This window comes from Volvox carteri, assembly GCF_000143455.1.
Source record: "Volvox carteri f. nagariensis unplaced genomic scaffold VOLCAscaffold_27, whole genome shotgun sequence".
In the NCBI taxonomy this organism is placed as follows: Eukaryota; Viridiplantae; Chlorophyta; class Chlorophyceae; order Chlamydomonadales; family Volvocaceae; genus Volvox; species Volvox carteri.
This window is the reverse complement of record NW_003307570.1, coordinates 766,271-767,428: the sequence shown is the minus strand read 5'-3', so window position 1 is coordinate 767,428 and position 1,158 is coordinate 766,271. Positions and strand designations below refer to the sequence as shown.

The window sequence follows — 1,158 nt, the reverse complement described above, 5'->3', positions numbered from 1 at the left end:
CCTTCGTCTGTCAGAGAGTTTGCTACTCTACCTATGTAATGTACTTCTTCTAGTTACACGGTTGCTTGCCACACTGCCCCCCTCCACCCATGCAGCAAGAGCTACCGCATGGAGGACTGGCTGCACTTCGTTGAGACGTTCTCCAGCTACATCTTCAAGGGGGACGTGCTGCCCGAGGCCTTGCGGGCCCTGTGTTGGAGCCTGTGCAGCACGGTCACGCACTACTTCCGGCTGCGGCCCCCTGACGAGACCCGTGAGCAGTTCCTGGTGGCAGCCAAGGCGGCTGCATACAAGCTCAGAGCTTACACGACCAGGCTGGAGGAGTTGGAGGTGCCGGGCTACATGTTCACGGTCAACCTGCATATCTGCGTATGCTGGCTGTACTCCGACCTGCCGGTGGAACGCATGATGCAGCAAATGAAGACGCAAGGCGGAAGGATGGTGTCACAGGCACCCGAGAAGCACTACGCGCAGTGGCTGTGCCTGATACGAGTCGCTCACCGAGGCAGACCCCGGGACCGGGGCCAAACACACGACCAACCAGCAGCTTGAGAGGATGTTGGCACGGCGCACAGTGAACACTGAGGCTGCCTGGTTTGATAAACCAGGAGCCAACGGTTACCTGCTTGGACGAGGCCACATGGTCTACCCGAGTCCAGAATGAGTGGCACAAGTCCGGGCAGCCATGGCGAGCCTAGTGCACTGGTATGCCCTGGCATTCGAGGATGTGGCTTCCTGGACATTGGGTCCCAGTGCGAGCTACGAACTGGACACGGACCGCCTGGATAGGGTTCTCATGTCTACACCACCTGACTGTCCCAAGGCCCGCTCCTTATTGCGTGCCGAGGCACTCGATGAGGAGCAGTACTTCGGGGCTGAGTATGGGCGCCAGCAGCAGCGGATCTCCTGCTGGGCATGCTACCAGGCAGAAGTCGGCAACGAGACTCGGACGTATGCGGCCTACCTCAAGCACTTCGTCCACCTGCCCGCAGAAGATGGCGCTCAGGATGTCCGCTTCACTGTCGCAGATGTGTACTCGGGACAGGTGTTCAGCGAGGGGCTGGTGGTGGTCAACATGGCGGCCGCCCAGACAGCGAGGGCAGGCAGCCAGTGGGAGATGTGGCAGGACCTAGGGCTGCCGCTAAGTGAGCTGAAGGG

At 60.4% G+C, this 1,158-nt stretch overlaps 1 protein-coding gene across 1 annotated transcript in view; it reads left to right on the top strand.

Moving 5' to 3' along the window:
• The window catches only part of VOLCADRAFT_92673 (uncharacterized protein), a gene marked incomplete at both ends in the record, with an annotated part of 4,161 nt that overhangs the window by 2,657 nt on the left and 346 nt on the right, over positions 1–1,158 (top strand). Inside the window, 2 exons of the mRNA XM_002952060.1 lie at positions 96–396; positions 824–1,145. Coding sequence (XP_002952106.1) covers positions 96–396; positions 824–1,145 — 623 coding nt within the window. The remainder of the gene's footprint in view (positions 1–95; positions 397–823; positions 1,146–1,158) is intronic.